The sequence below is a fragment of the Bombus vancouverensis genome, chromosome 1 (genome assembly GCF_051014615.1).
Source record: "Bombus vancouverensis nearcticus chromosome 1, iyBomVanc1_principal, whole genome shotgun sequence".
In the NCBI taxonomy this organism is placed as follows: Eukaryota; Metazoa; Arthropoda; class Insecta; order Hymenoptera; family Apidae; genus Bombus; species Bombus vancouverensis.
Genome location: NC_134911.1, coordinates 17,035,248 through 17,053,773, shown reverse-complemented (window position 1 = coordinate 17,053,773; position 18,526 = coordinate 17,035,248). Strand labels below are relative to the sequence as shown.

The 18,526-nt window shown below is 37.3% G+C and overlaps 3 protein-coding genes across 7 annotated transcripts in view; 1 reads left to right on the top strand and 2 right to left on the bottom strand.

The window, feature by feature from the left end:
* LOC117153763 (uncharacterized) overlaps positions 1 to 4,182 on the top strand; it is a 302,729-nt gene extending 298,547 nt beyond the window's left edge. For 2 of the 4 annotated variants that reach the window (XM_033328130.2, XM_033328131.2), the window contains exons 15-23: positions 108 to 360; positions 697 to 772; positions 861 to 1,034; positions 1,150 to 1,521; positions 1,691 to 1,834; positions 1,921 to 2,134; positions 2,214 to 2,330; positions 2,445 to 2,651; positions 2,739 to 4,182. In XM_033328130.2, coding sequence (XP_033184021.2) covers positions 108 to 360; positions 697 to 772; positions 861 to 1,034; positions 1,150 to 1,521; positions 1,691 to 1,834; positions 1,921 to 2,134; positions 2,214 to 2,330; positions 2,445 to 2,651; positions 2,739 to 2,965 — 1,784 coding nt within the window. In that variant the 3' untranslated portion in view covers positions 2,966 to 4,182. The remainder of the gene's footprint in view (positions 1 to 107; positions 361 to 696; positions 773 to 860; positions 1,035 to 1,149; positions 1,522 to 1,690; positions 1,835 to 1,920; positions 2,135 to 2,213; positions 2,331 to 2,444; positions 2,652 to 2,738) is intronic. The other 2 variants (XM_076621483.1, XM_033328133.2) reach the window with 2 other exon arrangements.
* Positions 4,183 to 6,883: 2,701 nt separating this feature from the next.
* On the bottom strand, positions 6,884 to 10,612 carry LOC117153537 (uncharacterized). The gene is made up of 2 exons (XM_033327678.2): positions 10,530 to 10,612; positions 6,884 to 10,164 (listed from the first exon to the last, which is right to left on the bottom strand). Exon 2 carries the CDS (start codon positions 10,162 to 10,164, stop codon positions 6,985 to 6,987), a length of 3,180 nt encoding a protein of 1,059 aa, XP_033183569.1. The 5' UTR covers positions 10,530 to 10,612; the 3' UTR covers positions 6,884 to 6,984.
* Positions 10,613 to 13,409: 2,797 nt separating this feature from the next.
* Syx17 (syntaxin 17) lies at positions 13,410 to 16,688 on the bottom strand. Of its 2 annotated transcripts, none has more exons than XM_076621435.1 (5): positions 16,282 to 16,688; positions 16,020 to 16,215; positions 15,815 to 15,942; positions 15,447 to 15,663; positions 13,410 to 15,374 (listed from the first exon to the last, which is right to left on the bottom strand). In XM_076621435.1, exons 1-5 carry the CDS (start codon positions 16,411 to 16,413, stop codon positions 15,226 to 15,228), a joined length of 822 nt encoding a protein of 273 aa, XP_076477550.1. In that variant the 5' UTR covers positions 16,414 to 16,688; the 3' UTR covers positions 13,410 to 15,225. The 2 variants fall into 2 exon arrangements, with proteins under 2 accessions (XP_076477550.1, XP_033183514.1); XM_033327623.2 differs by having other exon boundaries at positions 15,731 to 15,942; positions 16,282 to 16,685.
* Between the last annotated feature and the right edge of the window lie 1,838 nt (positions 16,689 to 18,526).

Genomic DNA, 18,526 nt, shown 5'->3' with positions numbered 1-18,526 from the left:
CGAGATAAAGCAAAAAGAGTACAAGCTGAAAATATTCCAAGATTCATTCACTTACCCCGATCGTTCCTTGGAAGTGTCTCCACTGCAATGTGCTACGACTGTTCCAGGAACTTCGTGGGATGACAGCGACAGCAGCGCATCGTACGCTTGTCCCATGGAGAGTGTAGGATCGGCAGGAAGCGGCGGTCGACCGGTACTGGACAACATCGCGGAGCTTCGAGAGAGCGCCGAACAGCTGCTCGATTGCTCTCCTCCGCGAACGCCACCCCGAAGCCCTGCTCCACGAAGGCTGGTCAAGCCACCGGTGAACTCACACCTTCACAGAGCTGCCAGCATTGCTCCTGGAATGAAGGCCAAAAAGTACGTAATAAAAATTCTGTTTTATTTCAAAGTAATATTCTTTTTACTATTCTAGTAGTCTGAATGTATATGCAAGTGCTGTGCAACTGGCATTGTTATTATCGCTAACCTGATTAACATTCTCGTTAAAAGCTTTTCACTAGGAATATAAAAGTTCCTCAATGTGTTCAAACCCCGCGTGAGAGATAGCGGATTTCTCGTTACGTTTTCGATTCTTTTTCCGTGTTCCTCGGCTCAGCCTTGTTAACAGTACTTATCTATAATAATTCTATCGTGCGATTATGCGGAATTGTTACATGCGCGGCAACGTGGTTAACGAGGAATTTCACCTTGCAGGACAATACTGCTCATAATGAGGGAAATGATACAGACCGAGCGGGACTACGTAAAGTCTCTCGAGTATATAATAGAGGTAACTGTTTTGCTTCGTATCGCTTAACATACGCGTCGCATCGTATTTTGCTGATATCGTGATTAACGTTTATCATTGTTTTTAAAAGAATTATATTCCGGAGCTGGTGAGGGAGGACATTCCTCAGGCGCTCAGGGGACAACGCAACGTGATCTTCGGTAACGTCGAGAAGATATACGAGTTTCATAGTCAGCATTTCCTACGGGAACTGGAACAGTGCGAACAGTCGCCAATGAACGTGGGACAATGCTTCCTCAGACACGTGAGTCTTTTTCTTTCTTTCAAATTCTTTCCTAGATCTTCTCTTAAATTTATCTTCTTTGTGTTGAATGTTTTACTTTACTGATCATCGCTTTTGCGTTACATTCACATTGCAGGAGAAAAAATTCTACCTTTATGCACTGTACAACAAGAACAAACCAAATTCCGACTCCCTGATGGCCGAGTACGGCACCGCGTTCTTCAAGCAGAAGCAACTCGAGCTCGGTGACAAGATGGACCTTGCTAGTTACCTATTGAAGCCGGTTCAACGAATGGGAAAGTACGCGCTACTGCTACAGCAGCTGGTCAAAGCGGGCACCGATCTCTCGGAACAAATGTCCGGTAAAGACGAGAAGGATGAGAAGGACGACGGTATGAAGCCGATGGTCGAAGGGGAGGCGGACTTGAGGGCGGCTGAGCAGATGGTACGATTCCAACTACGTCACGGAAACGACCTGCTGGCGATGGATTCCCTTCGAGATTGCGATGTATGTCCACGTATTTAATATACAATACTGTTCTAGAGACATGATATTGTAACTAAATAATAATGTAATAAATAGTAGAAGAAACAATCGTGTCAATAATGGCAATGGAGAGTCGTTCTTTGTCGTAGTAACAGGATTCTATAGACGGTAAAATTTACGTAAATTGTAGGTGAACGTGAAAGAGCAGGGCAGACTACTTCGTCAAAACGAGTTCTTGGTGTGGCAGGGTAAAGGCAAGAAATGCTTGCGACAAGTTTTCCTGTTCGAAGACCTTATTCTCTTCAGCAAAGCGAGAAGATTCCCCGACAGAAAGGTGAGACAGCTGTTTAATTTACTTCATGTAGTTTACCGATCTGCTCGTTGTGCGATATACAAATGATGGGTTGCTTGCTTTTACAGAACCTCGATATTTACATCTATAAGCACAGCATCAAAACGACGGACATCGGGTTGACCGCCGTGATCGCGGACTCACCTACGAAGTTCGAGATTTGGTTCCGCAAGAGGAAACCAGGCGACACGTACACGTTGCAGTGTGCAAGCGAGGACATTAAGAAAGCCTGGACGGAGGAACTGAGCAACCTTTTATGGAAACAGGCGCTGCGAAACAGAGGTACGCTACGTTTTGAAATATAGCTTCCTGCAACCGTGTTTGCGGGCCGACTTAACGAGAACGCCTTTTGTGATGACAGAAGTGCGCCTGGCAGAGATGTCGAGCATGGGCATCGGAAATAAACCTTGTTTGGACATTAGGCCTAGCGCGGATCAGATCAATGATCGTTCTATCAGTGTAGCTCAACTCTCGAAAAGTAGGTATACGATCGATTATTTTGAATGGAATGATCTTTCATGACTTTAAATAATATTAAATCACCTACGAAGAAAGATCTGTATAGCTATTAATTTAATTGCTTGCTATTAAGCAGCACCTAGATTTAGAAACTCGATAGCGGTATCAATGTCAGAGGACTCGGGACGCTGCAGCAGGAGGCCGCACAGTGTAATTTCCGTAAGTTCGTCATCGAGTAGCGGCGGAAGTAGCGGCCCCCCGACGACGTTGAATCTCGGTTTGGATACAAGTCCTCGACCTCATCATCGTAGTACTACGCTCAACAGTCAGTGCAGTGTTGGTACGTGTATAACATTCTTTCCATATATATTATGGTGTATTAGTTTCTATAAGATTCCTGTCTATACTACCATTGTGTGGATTGCAGAAAGCGGCATAATAGCCGATATTTCAATCGTTTCGGATGATGGTGGCGATGGAACTGAGAGAAGTCACTGGAACTCGACTCTAGAAAGTCCCACGTCCCATTTACCAACGACGTCGACGCCTCTTCAATCACCGACCAGCGCAACCGCGACAGCAACAGTTACCTCGGCTTCTTCGTCCGATACGAATCTCACCCCTTACGACCAAGACATGTCCATTAATTTATAAGTGTCACCCCTGAAAAGGGCGGCACGGCTCTGATATAAAAGAGTATATATTATATACATACGTGTTGTCGATTCACTTGCAAGTTGTCTTATAGTGAATGCAGTGTGACTCACTCGAATTGCATAAAATTTTTCATTGGAAAGTGGCGACGACCACGTGCGTGTAACTGGATAGAGAGTACTAGAGCGCATATTTTTCTTGGGCAATCGTAGTTCGATGAATGACCACGAGCTATAAGATGGCATGTAACAACGCCGTAAACACAGTCCAATAGATCGCTGCATTACGCTTATCACGTGAGTTCCGTCACGAGCGTCTGTTGCAAAACGTTTAATGTGAATCCTGTTTTATGTGACAGAGTTCGCAAAGAGGCACACATACACATACACAGACACACCCTAAACACCCACAATATACCTTGTGTCCCAGAGAGCTCAACTTTCAAGTGAATTTATCTTTTGATACGCTTCGAATTTCATTGATCTAGGCGATCGCATATATAGTTGTCACGTCTGAATTTTATAAACCATTGATTTTTCAGAAGTAACGGCGACGTGTATTTTCTTATACTATCTCCTCGAATCCACCAACGTGCTCAAGAGAACGATCATAGATACAGATGTGTTCCGACAGAATCTATATGTGTATGGCTGCATGCTTCACGATGTGCTGCAGTGTTGTAAACAGCATACACCGGTTGCCATTAACTCTCATTAACATTGGCATTCCTGATCAATCAGCGACTGAGAATATTATCTTGGATTTACCGACCATTCGTTTATGGTACTTTTATACTTTATTTATATGCGTAGTGAATAAATATCGATATTCCATGTCCACATTGTGTTCGCGCTTATTACGAAATGAGGACGTTATCGTTAAATAACGTCACAGTTCGAGAATACGCAGATTATTTTTTCCTTTCCTTTTTTTCTTTTTTTTTTTTAATGAAACACCTGAAGACTAGTTCTCGTTTCGTCTTCTCTTCAGGTATTCCATTAGTTGCCAAGATCATTGTTCGTTTCCTTGTCGAATGCGCTTCCGACCATAAATGAACGCATCCCTTCAGGAATGTCAAAACAATGCGCACACATACATACCATTTTGTAATATAATGTAATATTAAAGGTTTATACGACATAGCCGCAAGTAATATAACCGATAGTCTAAATATTATTTCCAGATTATATATTAAATATATATAATATTATATTCTTTTTATGTCAGTCATTTGTAAAACCTTTTATCACCTGTAGATGTAAATCTAACTCTGGCCTGTACACGAAAGCCAAATTTTACCCTCACTTTTTTCTTTTTCTTTCTTTCTTTTTCTCTATTTTTCTCTTTTTTTTATTTACAAAGCAAAAGAAGTAACTTACGTTTGAGCGATGTTTTTCTCTCGTTTCACTATGTGGACGTCTTAGGGAAGCTTAGATTGAGCTTAACTGAAGACCCTTCATACATAACGCGCATTTCTCATGCCAATTTCTTTTTGCTCGAGAAGCTTGACGTTTGTAACTGTGCAGGTTCGATTATGGTTCGTTGACTGATGCTTGTAGCACAAAATGGAATTCGTACATCGCCGTAATATACAATCTCGTTGTGCTGTAATTAAATAGTATATGCGATAAAGAGCTTTGCGTCATATTCCATCTAAAAACTTCAATCAAGATCACACAATCACCTGTACAGGTTCCGACCAACATAGTCACGTGCTCATTGAGCTAGCGACCGAAGAAAGGAAAATCACGTTGGCGCATGTAGCAATCAGCAATTATCCCGTTATATAATTCTGTATTGTTACGCTGCTTTCAAGCGAGTCAGTTGATCAAGCCATTGTTAATGCCAAGGTCTGCCAAGGTATTTTGAATGATACCTTATGGACAGTGACCAAAACTTCGTTTAGTTTGTAATTTGGGATCGATCGAAAAAGAATTAAGGTATTTAGAAAATGTAGTTGTAGACGATAGTTCGGTATGAGAAAAATTTATGTCCCGGCACAGTCTGATGCACTCCCACGTATCGTTTACTATTATTTGCGAGTCGTACTTTTAGTTGTATTATACCATACACACCGTGAATCATTTTCGAGAATCGAAATTTATCGAATGTTCGATGTATCGAGGAAGAAAATCGAGAGCATGCCATATAAAATCGGTGCATCCGGCTGAGCATCCCGCTCTTCGAAAGTGACACTAAGCGAGACAAAAAGTAAATAATTTTCTATTTTCTCCGCGATTCTTTGTTTGGTATTGCTTTTGAATTTGGGATGTCGAATTAAACGACGAGATAATAAGGGATAACACGGTACCTTAAGATACCGATAGTCACTTAATTGTACACGCTCGTAGATATTTATTAATATTTTTTTAAGTAGATCATTTTAGTCTATAGATTTAAGTATCCGCATCATTATAACGAAATGTATATATTATATATTTACATTAATAACATGATTATTTCAGTATTGTACTGTGTCTAACACCGATGTATTTTATTACTTGCTAAATATACCGTATTGGGTGCCTTTTGTAGCGAAGTTAAACCTTTCATTTTTATCTCGTTGTCCTATACCTTGTTTTTAAATTAGTGTTGTATTTGAAGAACGGTTACTTACTTTACATTACGTATACTCCAAAAATCGGCGTATGAAATTTAAACATAACACGCGGCAGTAGTTTGAACGTGATTTTATAGTAGTCAATGATTGAACTAAATATACATGTATATCACGCATTAAGAAGAAGGTAGACGTGACATTAAATGGGACTTTCTGCCTTAGGTTCTGAAATACCGACATGGAACAAATGAAAAAGAGTGTTTCCTACGCTCTTTGCGATTTCATACGATGAACATAGGAGAACAAAGGGCTCCTTCTATTTTATCGCAATTCAATAAAAAATAAAGATAGCGATGAACCCAATACATATAGCTATAGTCCTACTGACGATGAGAGTTGCTGGCACCGATAGACTCTAGCTTGTCCCGCACCTCAGTTTATCTAAAATATAAAGGATCAAAGTTGACAAGAAGGTCGGAATAAAATCTCGTTTACTTATCTGAATCATCTCAAAGTGATTTTTGATTTGATCCGGCGGAAACGGATGGAAGCTGGTAAGTGACCCATTTTATAAATATAACTTTTTTTAAATGTAATTTATTTAGAAACGACAGTGGTTCGTTAATGCCGCGGAAATTTCGCTGATCGAGGAAGAGAGCAAAAAAGCACCGCGGGCAACGAATGGCCTCAAGTAGCAACGGCAGTTATTTGATAAAAAAAGGACCGTGTTCGAGCACATGGCGTTAACTTTTAAAAGGAAAGTAACTTTCACTGTGAGAACCAGCGGGAGGACAGGAAGGGAAAAAACAAGCTGATCCACGCTGCTCCTCTATTTAAAATTGTTACACTTTAATAAGTCTTTGAACTTGCCATTGGCGTGTTCGCAAGAAAGAGGAAGCCATTAGAAGACTGAGAAAGCGCAAGATAAGGAAAATGTCACTCGAATCTACGAAACTCGAAGAATGGAATGTAAACAACAATTAGGAGAAAAGAAGATTCCAATGAGAAATGATTCGAACAAGGCGAGGAACGACAAAAAGAGAAGATGAGAGATGACTAGACGCGAAAGAAAAGATTTCAAGGAAGGTAAACGGAAACTATTTAGTAAAATTGAGGTGACATAAAGACAGGAAAAATAACATATGAACAAGGAGAGAAAATAAAATAATGCAACCCAGTGTACTCTACCAGATACAAAGTCTAAACTACCTTCGCTTTTGCAAAGATTAAGGGAATTCTTTGAAATATGTTCAAACTAAATTTATATGTACAGTGTATGCAGTACATACAACATGCGCAGTATAGATAAGTTGATGCATTTTTACCTTTTTGAAGGGAAATCAATATATCACATAAAGTAAGCTTGCAAAATTTAATACAAACTAAATTACTACAATTTGTTACATTTCTCAATTAGTCACAAAACCGAGTTACAAATGCAAATGTAAAAGAACTTCGCTCATAACATGGCACGGGAGTCGACTCTGGGAAGATGAATGCCAAGAACCTTTTCGATGAAATCCCTGATTGGTACAAGGTCCACTCCGTCGTTGATGACCTTCTGTCTCATTTCCAGGAAGATTGGTGATTGGTAAACCGTGGTGACGATTCTCTGGAATTCATCGGAGTGCAGCCTTTGCATGAAGTTCTGGAAAGCAGGGGAAGTGTGCATCTTTTCATTGTACATGGCCGTGAATTTGTCCAAAGGGAGGGCAGCCTCTACAGCGTTGAACAGAGCTTTCAATCCACCAAGGTTTGATAATGTATTCATCGATGAGAATTCCATGGGTGGTACGTAGTCTTCCATACCGAACAATTTGTGGATTTTGCTAATCACCTTTTTCATGTCCAAGCCAGAGTCTTCCATGTACCTCACCAAATTCTGATATTCTGGCATAGCTTCGACCTTGCGGACCAAATCGTGGAATGCTTCGCTGTACATGTATTCGATTGCTCTCTGCACTTCGTCGTCTTCCAGGTAGGACATAACGATGTTCATTATTTTGTTCTCGTCGACCAGGTTCAGGAAGTCGTGAATGTCTCTGGATAGTTCGTCAGAGGCGAAGATTTCCGCTCGTAACATGGCACGGGAATCGACTCTGGGAAGATGAATGCCAAGCACCTTTTCGATGAAATCCCTGATTGGTACAAGGTCCACTCCGTCGTTGATGACCTTCTGTCTCATTTCCAGGAAGATTGGTGATTGGTAAACCGTGGTGACGATTCTCTGGAATTCGTCGGAGTGCAGCCTTTGCATGAAGTTCTGGAAAGCAGGGGAGGTGTGCATCTTTTCATTGTACATGGCCGTGAATTTGTCCAAAGGGAGGGCAGCCTCTACAGCGTTGAACAGAGCTTTCAATCCACCAAGGTTTGATAATGTATTCATCGATGAGAATTCCATGGGTGGTACGTAGTCTTCCATACCGAACAATTTGTGGATTTTGCTGATCACCTTTTTCATGTCCAAGCCAGAGTCTTCCATGTATCTCACCAAATTCTGATATTCTGGCATAGCTTCGACCTTGCGGACCAAATCGTGGAATGCTTCGCTGTACATGTATTCGATTGCCCTCTGCACTTCATCGTCTTCCAGGTAGGACATAACGATGTTCATTATTTTGTTCTCGTCGACCAGGTTCAGGAAGTCGTGAATGTCTCTGGATAGTTCGTCAGAGGCGAAGATTTCTGCTCGTAACATGGCGCGGGAGTCGACTCTGGGAAGATGAATGCCAAGCACCTTTTCGATGAAATCCCTGATAGGGGCAAGGTCCACTCCGTCGTTGATGACCTTCTGTCTCATGTCCAGAAAGGTTGGTGATTGGTAAACCATGGTGACGATTCTCTGAAATTCATTGGAGTGCAGCCTTTGCATGAAGTTCTGGAAAGCAGGGGAGGTGTGCATCTTTTCATTGTACATGGCCGTGAATTTGTCCAAAGGGAGGGCAGCCTCTACAGCGTTGAACAGAGCTTTCAATCCACCAAGGTTTGATAATGTATTCATCGATGAGAATTCCATGGGTGGTACGTAGTCTTCCATACCGAACAATTTGTGGATTTTGCTGATCACCTTTTTCATGTCCAAGCCAGAGTCTTCCATGTACCTCACCAAATTTTGATATTCTGGCATAGCTTCGACCTTGCGCACCAAATCGTGGAATGCTTCGCTGTACATGTATTCGATTGCCCTCTGCACTTCATCGTCTTCCAGGTAGGACATAACGATGTTCATTATTTTGTTCTCGTCGACCAGGTTCAGGAAGTCGTGAATGTCTCTGGATAGTTCGTCAGAGGCGAAGATTTCCGCTCGTAACATGGCGCGGGAGTCGACTCTGGGAAGATGAATGCCAAGCACCTTTTCGATGAAATCCCTGATTGGTACAAGGTCCACTCCGTCGTTGATGACCTTCTGTCTCATTTCCAGGAAGATTGGTGATTGGTAAACCGTGGTGACGATTCTCTGGAATTCGTCGGAGTGCAGCCTTTGCATGAAGTTCTGGAAAGCAGGGGAGGTGTGCATCTTTTCATTGTACATGGCCGTGAATTTGTCCAAAGGGAGGGCAGCCTCTACAGCGTTGAACAGAGCTTTCAATCCACCAAGGTTTGATAATGTATTCATCGATGAGAATTCCATGGGTGGTACGTAGTCTTCCATACCGAACAATTTGTGGATTTTGCTGATCACCTTTTTCATGTCCAAGCCAGAGTCTTCCATGTATCTCACCAAATTCTGATATTCTGGCATAGCTTCGACCTTGCGCACCAAATCGTGGAATGCTTCGCTGTACATGTATTCGATTGCCCTCTGCACTTCATCGTCTTCCAGGTAGGACATAACGATGTTCATTATTTTGTTCTCGTCGACCAGGTTCAGGAAGTCGTGAATGTCTCTGGATAGTTCGTCAGAGGCGAAGATTTCCGCTCGTAGCATGGCACGGGAGTCGACTCTGGGAAGATGAATGCCAAGCACCTTTTCGATGAAATCCCTGATTGGTACAAGGTCCACTCCGTCGTTGATGACCTTTTGTCTCATTTCCAGGAAGATTGGTGATTGGTAAACCGTGGTGACGATTCTCTGGAATTCGTCGGAGTGCAGCCTTTGCATGAAGTTCTGGAAAGCAGGGGAGGTGTGCATCTTTTCATTGTACATGGCCGTGAATTTGTCCAAAGGGAGGGCAGCCTCTACAGCGTTGAACAGAGCTTTCAATCCACCAAGGTTTGATAATGTATTCATCGATGAGAATTCCATGGGTGGTACGTAGTCTTCCATACCGAACAATTTGTGGATTTTGCTAATCACCTTTTTCATGTCCAAGCCAGAGTCTTCCATGTACCTCACCAAATTCTGATATTCTGGCATAGCTTCGACCTTGCGGACCAAATCGTGGAATGCTTCGCTGTACATGTATTCGATTGCTCTCTGCACTTCGTCGTCTTCCAGGTAGGACATAACGATGTTCATTATTTTGTTCTCGTCGACCAGGTTCAGGAAATCGTGAATGTCTCTGGATAGTTCGTCAGAGGCGAAGTTTTTCTCTTGTAACATGGCAACGTAGTGGAATCTCGAATTTGGTGATTGGTAATGAGAATTCGCTGTTGCGAACGCAACGAGCGTTGTGAACAGTACCAGTAGGAGCTTCATCTGTAAAACGGGCGATAGTTCAATGATAAGCTTTATTGATTGGTAAGCGAAAACACTGAAAGTAGATGTATTTTCAATTGTAAAAATGAGGATAAAATGTTAACGTGTTTAAAGAGATCGGATTAGTGTTGATCGTGTTAAAATGTTTCTGTTTGCACAGATTTGATGAATTTCGGTAGAATTTATCAAATGACGAAATTGTATTTGTCTATTTGCAGTACTTGAAATTAAAATCGCTCGGATGCCAATAAGTATAAAATTAACTTACTGAGAAAGTCATTTAGACAATAGATCGTTAATAGGTTTCGTAACAAAAATGGTTGATATATTATAAAAGTGTATTTTAGAGCAATCCATAAACTCACCTTGACCACTTTGTGGGAAGACTGTTGTACTTGATGTGTTTTCTACCAGTTAGACTCCTTTATATATACTGAAACGCATTCAAGTAAATGGAAGAAGATATCGGGCACCTGGATGAAAGATAAGATTTCATCATTCGTGCACCTGTGTCTCAGCACTTGCAGAGATTAATGCTTGTTGTGTTTGATTATCACTGAAAAATTAACAGACCAGTGAAACTTCCAGAACAAACATCGTGTGACTTTTATTTTCAGCCTACATTGAGATCTTCACGGTGTGGAATCGATCTTTAATCTTATTTACTATCTATAATTACTCTTTGAATACTTGTGAAATAAAGAAATATAGTGAACAATTTTTCACTATTTTTATTATCTTTATTGTTTTCACCTATTGTTAGCAACATGAAAATATATGATATGTACACAGAAAGGACACTTTCCACTTGTCTATGCTGGCTATTTTGTGGGAAATATCGTTTAGTTTTATGTTTTAGTGTACTTAATTGAAATTAAAATAGTACCGATCTAAAATAGTAATATCGGCAATATTAACAAGTTTTATTTCCATTATACTTGCTTGGAACTGTGATTTTTATGCCGATAGTATGCAACTGATATACCAGTCTTTGAAATTATACGTAAGCAACTTTGCAGAGTATTACATTTTGTAACCCATAATTCTTTTCGACATTACAAAAATTCTATTAATGTAAATTTTTTATCAACAAGCAAACTATAAATAAGTAAAGATGTATCTAAACAATCTGCTAAAAATTAGAAAATCTGATCTGTTCGTGACCAATAAAGACAATTATATAACCCGAAAATTAAGAAAATTCCTTGGGTACAAGTGAATTATCTTATCCGCAATACAGCCCTATTTTTTCATGTGATGATTTGGTGTAACCATCCCTTGAAAAGATCCAAAATCTTTTTCTTTTTGTGAAATATACAAGAACGATGAAAGGTACCTAAAAAAAGGTTAAAGAAAAGCTGCTTCGTTTCATTGTGTCTATTAAACTACGCAAAAATATTTTTTGAAAAATTCATGATTTTCGAGTTACCCCTTCCCACTACCATTTCTTAAAAAATTTTTTACATATACATGCTGAAATACTTATAGATACTCTTTTTCGTATTTGTCAGTGTTAAAATATCTTTTCAATTAAATAAATTAGTTATTATCAAATTTGAAGTCCATTTTAGTAGTTACTCTTTTTGCAGCATGTTTAGTGAATTTGTAGTAGCTGTGGTCGTTTCTTTAAACCGTTATTTGACAAGAAATGATTGTGTGTATGTTTATGCATAATTTTGTACTGTTTTGTTTATTAATGGATTCTGTGTCGAATTCAAGGGCCAACAAAACTGAACCCGCATCCGGCCTTCTTTTTGAAATCAAAATACAATGCATTCCAATATCTTATTGTCAGTTCCCAAAACACCCTTTAACGGAAACTCCTTTCTACTTCTACAAAAATAAAATTCTCCTATTTAGGCAAAAATTTGTGGAATAAAAGTTTCAGCGAATACACTTCATTTTATAACTGTTATTTTAGAAGAAGGTAATAGTCAAAAAATTACTATTAGGGCATAGCTAATTGAAAATTTTAACAGTTTTATTCGATCACTGATTTGATAACGCATCGTGAACAAGTCTCGCCGTCATTATCATCTGAAGCTCTATTTTTCAATGAAGAGGGTACTGATGATAATAATATCGATATAGATATTGATCCCGATTATGAAATTCATAATTCGACATCACCAACATGCTCGTTGGAAATTTGTACAACTGAATATTTTAGATGTGAGAAAAAAAGAAAATGTAGAGAAAATGGAATTGGATAGTAATTGTTATAAGACATTAGTTTTGAGTAATAGTACTTTTTGTTGCAACGAGCAATTACTGCTTATCTTTTTGCGCTTACATTGTAAAAGACATTGTAGACTTCGCTCAGCTCTATGTCACTAGTCCAGAATTTCTGCACATTTTCAAGATTATTAATAAAGTTTTTAATATTCTAATGTTCTTATATTTAATATTTTAATATCTAATGTTCTAATGTTATCTAACATTGCGCAGTGAAGCATTCATACTGGATAAACTATTTTCACAGATGCGGCACAAACAATGTTGGACTCAGCAGTGTTAAATGTATGAATGCTACTTGTAACAATGTGAATAGTAAACTATTTTGTTCTATTTCTCGTCCTATAGAATAAAAGCATTGGTTTGGAATTAATTTAGTCACAGTGAATGCGTTGTTTACCGTGAAGGTTTAATTTATTTAACGATAACAGTAAAATTCGTGAAGATACAATATGTCTCGGCAAGAAATTGAGATTCGTTGGTTCTTCAACAGATAAATACTCAAAATTAAAATTCAAAGATCAAAATCTTACTGATATGGATTTTAAGTCTTTATCTGTATTGTTTTTAATTGTATCTGAACTCGAGTTGCCACAGATATTTTATAGATAAAATCATATCCACAAATTGTAATTTACACACACATATATATATATGTATATGTGTATATTCTTTTATTCTATGTATATATATATATATGTATATGTGTATATGTATTTTTGCATCTTGAAATGTGTAACAAGTTGTTAATTAAAAAGATATGTAATGGTATCAGTTGAAAAATTAAATTGATATTAAAGTTTCGATTAAACTGTAAAAAAAGGACCCCATTATGAATTTAATTGGGCTCCTTTTCATTTTTTCGGTGATATGCATAAATAATGGGAAAATTAAAATGGATGGTCGTCGAACCGTGTTGACTTGAAAAAAATATAAGAATATCTTGAGGAGAAGAAAAAGAAAGAAAAACTCTAAGCTTTTAACTTAAACTAGTAGTTCATAAAAATACGTTGTACTTTTAATGTAAATTATTTATTAAGGGATGCGAATGTGTAGCTTTTTATTGAAATATTGATCTCCAATAGAAAGGTACAAATTGTGCAAAACCCGTCAGAAATTAATTTTTATAAAGTATAGTTGGTTCTGTAAATAAGCATACTGATATCTATAATTTTACACAATACGATAGTGTTTAGCTGCCGGTGATTTATTTGATCCAAATCAGTAGCTACATCATTTTTTAAAAGGAACTTCAGACAGAATCTGCACAATCTGAAACGTTCTATTCAATATCACCGCACATACATATGTATATCATAATAAACAATTTACAATTAAGACTAGGATGTGTTTTTATAAGCTATTAACTTTTTAAAGATTCCCCCTTTTTCTCAAGGAGTTTTTACTTTTTTTCCTTGAAAAATATTTCTTATGTTTTATCTATAAAATCAAACAACTTTTACGTGGAAAATCTTTTGAATTTTTTACAGTTAAAGAATAAAAATTATTTTTAAAAAATAATGATATAAACGTTAATATCGAACATGCTTTATAATAATAAATTATAGCAAGTTGGAGATTCGTTTTATGCGCATAGTCTATCACTGCTATCGATAACGTCACATGTGACACGAAAGTGGTAAGCAGATCAGGTGACCCTCAAAACTGGGGAGAAGAAAAAAATATTGCGTCATTATGGATGAGGTACAGAGTAGATGATGTGACATTCAATGCTTTTTCTTGTCCCATGTTTCGGTCGCCACCTGCCCCCATATTTTCGTGTTGCATGTGACATTATCGATTTAGTATAATACTAGTTTGAATTGAAACTAAATTTTCCTATGAAATTACAAACATAGTATAGAATAGGTCATTTTGCAAATGAAGTAATAGAATTCTATGCTTTTGTAATATGTTTCGAGTGTATTATCACAGAACTTAGTCAATGGTAGTTCGAACGATCGATGCGCAGTAAATCGAGACGTTTCGTTATGCGCAGTCACGAAGTCAAACTTTCATTGCAAGTTCGGTTTCGGTATTCGTTCGTGATATTAGTTTATTTGCAGACACTGTTTACAAGCAACAATAGGCTTTCGGTTTTCGTGTTGGCTCGATACCTTGTAATTGAGTAAACACCACGATACATGTAAGAAGCATATAAAAGGCGCGTTGCGAGTGCTCCATTACGTCGATCCTGCTCAACATAACACACAATTTTTATATCATTGTAAGTACATTTCAGTGAAAAAGTATTTAATTGTTTCTATATATGTACGTTTTCGACGTAATATTTGCAATAACATAACCCTATCTAATCGCATTTGTTTGGTTAATATCATTATTGAGAATAATCTATATGCTATATGCAATATATATATAGCATATAGCATATGCAATATATAACGTGTATATATATATATGTGTTGATGTTTCATACAATTGTATAAAAAAATTTACTTTTCGCAAAGCAAAGAAATTTTTGTTAAGGATCTTAGTAATTTTAATAATAAAATTTGGTCCCGGCAAAAAATTTCGTAATTAATCTACAATGTTTTTCTTAAACACAACTTAATAGGTTTGTCACGTGTTGCAATTAAAAAAATTTATCATAAATCACAAGTTATTTTTATAGAAATATCTAGTCATAATATCCCTAATAATAATAATAATTTGTAAAATATTCCTGTTTTATATACAGAATAAATACAAAGAATCCCTAAATCTTTAAAAACGTATTGAATTATTAATATCAGTGTTTTGAGGCTAAACGACACTGCAGGCATTCTTTCTTTTACTCTTATCGCTAATATCACATTTTGGCATATGTCACAACTCCTTCTTAGTTTCTTGTAAGTTCTCAGGTAAAGATATTGATTTCTGCACAGATTTTTGCTTAGTTAAACTGTGCCCCTCCGTTGATCTCGATTTTTGCATTTCTATCTCCTTTTTCTTTATTATGGATGCTCCAGTAAATCCTGAATATATAATATATAATGTAAGTATCATGAATTCAGATTGTAGGAGTGTTTAATGGTAGTGGAACTTACCTAAAATACCACAACCTAGTGCAGTTAGACCACCGACTTTTAATCCAGCTAGTAAACCAACCGGTCCACCAATACAAGTTCCAATTACAGCTCCTGCTAAAGGGTACATAGTAACTTTGTACCTAGCAGCTTTTTGAAGGAATTTCTCACCCTCTGTTACATTCACATTTGTTACTTCTATGTTGTCTTCTACTGCATTTACTAGCTCCTTTTGATCCTAATTATATAAGTAGAAAATCATAATATAGCCAAAAAGATAAGTCTGAATAAACTAAAAAATTTACATCAACAATTTTGTTAAAGTCAAGAAATAATTGATGAAGTTGATGTATATCTTCTTGCAAGGTGTTCCAAGTATGCAGACATGCCTCCTGATGCTGCAGCTCCTGCTGTTCTTTCTGGAGTTGGATATATGTGTCGTCAAGTGGATGACTTTTGGGTTGATCTTCTTCTTTGGGTGACTCTGGTTGTGACATGGGCAAATTCAGCTGTAGTTCTACGAATACATATAAATTGTCTTCAAACCGTGACCTCAGATGATGTGAGTGATATATAAATATAATTTTATTTCACCCATATATTCTCTGATTGCATTCATGATACTTGTACGGGCATTGCCAGTTAATTTATCAAACTGATTAATGTCAGAATCAAGAACATGAGCTCTTAAAGTGTCCATTTGATATAGTAATTCTTTAAGCTGTTTTATAATCCTAGCTACATTTATGTGTTCTCTATTCATCTTTTCCCACTCATGTTGTGTTCGATACTGTAACAACAAGAATTTATGTGAACTTACGTGAAAACTTAGAAGATAACCTAATTTAATACTTACTTTTTCAATGTTACTTTTATGCCGTTTTAATAAGTTAACATGATGTGGTATGGCCACATTGAAGTTATTAATTTGGATCTCCAAGCGCCTAATAGGTTGCTTTATTGCAACATTTTCAGTCCAAGACGACATATTTTTATATCTATTGTCTCAAATTCTTACCTGTCACTTACATTAGTGTTTTAGTAATTCTCTGGACATGATACTTCGAAGATTTTTTTATCAGTTTGTTACTTGTTATTGTAAAACATATATTAATAACTTCTTTTTGTATAAAATATGAAGTATTTATATCGTTAGATATTAAAATAATTTTTTACACGATCAATTTATTTTTGTATTATGCGGAACACGAAAAACAAATAATAAATCAGTTGAGTATTCCTAAGTCAAACCATTGACTAAATACAGGAGTTATAAGAGACGTACTACGCTTGCAAACATTGAGATGATGTCATCGCCATCTGTATTAGTTTTCTTGAATAGTTAATTCGCAATGACTCATTCTATCGAGAGTAGATGGCAGCATGCACATTGTTTTTGGTTAAAATAATATTCGTTCAAATGTTGAAACGAAACCACTTTATGAATTACTAAGATGTACTTTCAATTTATTTATTTTAGATTGAAATTTATTTACTTATGATTTCCATCCACGTTACTATTTATATTTCGGATTTGTTCATTTACCTAATATAAGTGGACCATATAATATAGAAAATTGTAACAATAAAGGCTGCAAATATTTTTTAAATTATCGAATCCCAGATACTCTTCAATACTCCATTTACATATGTACATCTTTCCTAAAATTTCTTCCCTCGATCAAATATTTTTTAAATCTTCCTCGAACGATACAATACGCAAAAAGAGAAAGGAAGAGATACAGACTCTGAAAATTCCGTCTACATATTTTTTTTCAAACAACCATTGAGTTAGCAATTGTACCAAGAATTTCGATGCGTCTCGAATTCGAGTTCTATCAGAGTTAGCTAAACAATAGCTACTTGTTCAGCGCCAGCTAGAAAGTCACGAAACGCTGTTCCAAAAGGACGTACGATCTTGATGAGTTTCACGAGGGCTTGCCGAATGTACAATTCGGTATAAAGCCGATGAAGCTTTCGGTAATGAAAAACCGATTGCGACCAAATAGGCTCTGGGCTGCCGGTGACGTGTAATCGAGTCTTCTCTTTCGTCCCTTCATCGTCCCACCGTCCATCTCCGTTCTATTCACCCCTTCGCTGCTCTCTTTTCCCTTTCCCTCGTTTTTCCACAACCGCCACCCTGTGAGCTTCCATTAACCACCATACGTCATATATACCAAACGGAGGGAACCATTTTGTCCTGGTTTTTGGTGACCTCTTATTTGAAAACGGTATTTAAATTACTATAGGCTATCTTGATATTCTGTCTCTTGAACTTTCGTCACCGATGTCGCCTAGTGTTCTGTTCCAGTGATTTGTTCTTCGACAATGTAGAGCTTACTGAAATTTTGTTATTCCACCACGAATTACGACGATTCTTATCTTTCGTACGATGATATCAAATTGAAGATAACAAGCTGAAATTTTATCGCCTTCCGGATTCTATTCTTAAATGATTGTAATCATAAGTGATCTCCGAATTGTAGATGTTTATCCAAATTTATATTTTTATGAACACAACTGGAGAAATGAAAGAGGCAAGATTAACTCGTGGTTAGACCGTTGTTTCGTGCAAAGCAGACGATCGTCTCAATTTTTCCTAATAAGACAATTAGCTACGAAAGACGAAACAAGATAAAACGGAAGAGGAAAAATGGACGTGCCCAACGGATCTTTGCTTTGTGTATGTTGCAGGATAAGAAGGTATTGCCCATTAGAATGCAACGTGCTTGTCTGCAATCAGACTGGCACAGGCCTCTAACTAGCTGCGGATCCAACGAGAGCGAAGGATATGAGCGTATAACGAAATGAATCAATCTACGCAATCGATATTATTCTAGTAACTCGTTCTTCTCGAAGCATCTATTCACGCTTCTGTGTACTATGTTCTTGTACCATCTATGAAATTTTAATAAAAGAAGCGTCTTGTATCTTGTACGTAACGTACAGTTAAAAAGTTAATTCACTGTAATTGAAATTTTAATATTAGGACCAACGTTTGTCTTTAATAGGTTGTTTCGTTTCTCGAATGAATTAATGGAAAAATTAGTCATGAAAGTAACATTTTTATTTTAATACATGAATGGTATAGTTTAATGATT